This window comes from Etheostoma cragini, chromosome 1 (assembly GCF_013103735.1).
Source record: "Etheostoma cragini isolate CJK2018 chromosome 1, CSU_Ecrag_1.0, whole genome shotgun sequence".
Taxonomy (NCBI): Eukaryota; Metazoa; Chordata; class Actinopteri; order Perciformes; family Percidae; genus Etheostoma; species Etheostoma cragini.
The window spans coordinates 6646835-6650912 of NC_048407.1; the positions used below are offsets into that span (position 1 = coordinate 6646835).

Genomic DNA, 4078 nt, shown 5'->3' on the forward strand with positions numbered 1-4078 from the left:
TACCATGGTCATGACTGGAAATTAGCTGATGCCCCATAGCCTTGCTTACTGTAAGTAAGAAGATAACATAATCTTCCACATTATTCACAAATGATTATTAATAAATAGGTTGCAGGATGTTTCCAAGATGCTGTAAGAAGGAGAATCCCCTCAGAGAAGGGGCCTTCACTTTTGAGCACAGGGGCGGAGTTGGGCTTTCCTCAACTGCTGTGTGAGGAGGGAGGAACTCCACATTCTTATATAAAGCCAGTATATGGGCTGGCAGCATTTAGTCAACGGAGCAGACAGACTGGCCTTGGACTGTACTGCGGACCCAGAATGGCACAGAACGGAACAACAGAGAACGGAGTGGCTGAAGGGATCACAGCTTTGCCTTTTCCTCAGCCTGTCAAAGTTCAGGAGATCAGACACACCAAGGTAAGAGAAAACAAGTTCAACTGCTGCAGGTACAGTAGGGTTGGGAGCATTTATCATAAATATGATTTTGATATAAATGATTGTTCATATTAGTTGCGGCACAATCTAAATCCACTGCAAACTCCCTCTGCTTTCCACAGATCTTTATCAACAATGAATGGCACAAATCCAGCAGTGGAAAGACATTTCCAACTTTTAACCCAGCGACAGGTGTCAAAATCTGTGATGTGGAAGAAGCAGACAAAGTAAGTAGGCAGACTTTAGTTTATTTGTAAAATTTATGTGTATATATAATATAGTATAAATAGCAGGACCTTAAAGGGAAATTTTATGTCTGGCTCTGAATCAATCGGAGAGAAAAAAACTTAAGCCCAAATTCATTTAAATATCTGTTAAAATCAGGTTTTGTTTGTCAGAACAATGTCAATGAAGTCCAGAATGTCATAAGAACTTAGTCAGATACATAAGAATCTTTTGCCAAATTTGTTATGTAATTTATCTGCAAAGAAGTGTTTTACATCAACAATATTAATTTTGTCAATATAGTTTACATATTTCTTAAATAATGTTAAAGTGGGAACCAAAATATTTCGGTAGTATAGACTACTATTATACTACGAATGCACTTGGCAATTCGTAGTGCAATTGCAATTGGCAGTGAAAGTCATTCATGTGCTGTATGCACAGCCTGCTTGATAACGTCTTGATAACTGTGTGTTTTAACATTGTTAAAAAAGTGAAGAAGAGGTAACACATCTCACGTTCCCAAGTAAAGGGAACCTGCTACCTTCTCTTCACTTTTTGCAACATCACTATTGGATTCTGGGTTTAGCACTTCAGCAAATAACTCCATTGTTTTGAAGCGCATCCTCCTTTTTCAACTTATTGTCCCACTTTATTCAGCTTAATTTTTCTGTGCAGGAAGATGTGGACAGGGCGGTGGGGGCAGCCAAGGCGGCCGGGCAGAGAGGCTCTCCATGGCGTAAAATGGACACGTCCAGCCGTGGAATTCTGCTGCACAAACTGGCTGACCTGATGGAGAGGGACCGGCTCCTGCTGGCGGTGGGCTTACTTTCACTACTTTCTTTATGCTACACACACTGGGCCACAGCAATGAAATGTTTAAAAACATGTTGGACGTACAGTATACAGATCAAGAATTCCAGATTATTTAAAAAAAGGATTTTTAAAGATGCACTGCTAAATGTGTCATCCCTTAGTAACTTAGAATAGAATGCCTTTGTTGTCATTATATACAAGTGCAGTGCCTGTGCAATGAGATTGAAGAGAAGATTAATTCAAAACATTTGAACAAATATCTATATATCTTGATTATGGGGAGTAAAGGAATCATTAGATTTATATCTGAACTAAATATTCATTAATTCCAAATCATTTTTAACAATACAAAAACAAATTAGCAATGTGACAGGATTTGACAAGATAATGTGAATCGGTCATATTACTGTTGATCACCCTTTTGTCACCCGAATACCTGACTACAGAACATTGCCCTGATCACTGATTTCTAATAGTAGAAAAATTATAAAGTATATTCAAATTATGTATTTAAGTAAAAGTAATAATACCACACTTCATTACAAGTAAAAGTCTGGCATTCAAAATTGCACTTAAGCTAAAGTAAAAGGACAGAATGTACTTTAAAATGTAAAATTAGTCACCCATTCAAAAAAATGGCGGTACATGGCCAACATCATATTATTTGATTATTATAAATGTGGCATTAACTTGTAATCATTGAGCTAATGTATCTGATCTGCTATGGTTGTAGATGTAGATATTTTATATCCGTTGGGTAATCTTTTTTTTTGTATAACAATGCATCATATTTTATGATCATTACAGATTTCTTTAAGTCTTTATTTATTTTTTTAATTGATTTTAATTTACACTGTTTATTGATCACCAGTGGGGGAATTGCAATTATAACGGGTCTCAATCTGCCAAGTAATTATATAGAAACTGCAGATGAAACTTACAAGTAAGGAAGTGGAAGTATAGGGCGCCCAGGTGGCACAGTTGGTAGAGCAGGCGCCCAAATGTAGAGATTTACTCCTCAATGCAGCAGGTCTGGGTTTGACTCTGGCCTGTGACCCCCCCCCCCCCCCCCCCCCCCCTCTCTCTCTCTCTCCCCTTTCATCTGATGGCTTCATCTGTGTTGTCAAATAAAGGTCTAAAATGCCCAAAAACAATCTCTATAAAAAGAAGTAGAAATATAGAGTAGCAAAAATTGAAAATATTAGTACTGTATTTATTTTTTTGCCATACCACATGTGTGTAGTTACCTCCTCTCCTCATCAAGAGTTTTTTTTTTTCTTGTGTTACTTGTGTTTCAACTATAATTTAAAACAATATACCTCAATTATAGAAGCAAGTGCTGTTTATAAGCAACATATTTATTCCTGCAACTGAAAAATGGCCATGATTATGACTTTTTCATAACAGGGATTGGCCTATATTATTGCACAACATCATGACCCCACCCTGGTATCTTTTTCTTCTTTTTAATGATTGCTAGATGATACTTCCCCCCTTCTTCAGATACTGTTTGAATTGAAATCCTGTTGCTGTGCGTGTTCACTCTGTCTAGCTGCCAGCTTGCATTAAGACGTTGATCTGTAAATGAAGCCTTACAGATGTGAGTGAAGTAATAATATTGCATGTGACTGCTTATTGCAAACATGCCCCAGAGTGGTATCGTACAGCGTATGGCTAATTACACAAAATTCCCAGTTATGTTTGGGGAAATAAAGACCAGATTCAGAGCATTTAAAGGTACAGTAAAGTAGTGGTTTCAGTATCTGAGCTGCAGAGCCTCACTTCACCTTATGCAATAATAATAATAATAGTGATTTTAGTAAACAGATGCATCAGGCTCCATATAAATAAACAATCATTTTATCATCGTAATCCACTCTGCTTCAAAGTTGACAGAAACAAAACAATACCATCGTATAACCAAAGCCGCCTTGGTTTGTCTTTCCACTGTTCCAATTATCACCCCTCTTGTTGGGTTAAAGTAATGTAATTTCACCCATTTACATGTGAAAATATGCTGGCTCTATACACGTTAAAAGTAGTGATTATTTAAATGGAGTCTATTGAGTTTAGTTTCGGTTAAACAAAAATGATCTTACTCTTTAACAAAAAGGTCTATCTTTGTGGGGATCCTTTCCATAATGTTTTCAGACACTTGGAATCATAATCTGAGCCTTTCAGTGGCAAAAACAGAACTTTTAGTGGACGGAAATTAACAAAGCATATTTGTCCTGTAGTTTTACATTGCAGCCAGGTCGTAGCTGCCGCTAACAGCACCAAAACTGGACCAATTTCAAAGTTTTTTGTTAACATCAGTCACTTATGGCGTTTTTCCACTGCTGGTAACAGCTTGCCTCGACACGCCTTGACTCGCCTCTACTCGACACGATTCTTTCTACGTTCGTTTTCCATTGCAAAATGAGTAACGTCTTAGCGTGGCTGGTCACCATAGCTACGCGTGATGGAGTAATTTTCAACGCGACTCACAACAGCACGTCGGCTACCTGCCGCAGCCAGAAGAAACGTTTTGTTTCAAAAGAAGCTGAAGGAAGCAACAAAAATCACCGCTAAAAAAAACAGGAGTTTGGGAATTCCACCGGAG

General features: G+C 37.8%; 1 protein-coding gene across 1 annotated transcript in view; it reads left to right on the plus strand.

Annotated features, from left to right (window-relative positions):
• The first annotated feature begins 201 nt into the window (after positions 1-201).
• aldh1a3 (aldehyde dehydrogenase 1 family, member A3) overlaps positions 202-4078 on the plus strand; it is a 36629-nt gene continuing 32752 nt past the window's right edge. Inside the window, exons 1-3 of the mRNA XM_034876497.1 lie at positions 202-417; positions 558-662; positions 1339-1479. Coding sequence (XP_034732388.1) covers positions 319-417; positions 558-662; positions 1339-1479 — 345 coding nt within the window. The 5' untranslated portion in view covers positions 202-318. The remainder of the gene's footprint in view (positions 418-557; positions 663-1338; positions 1480-4078) is intronic.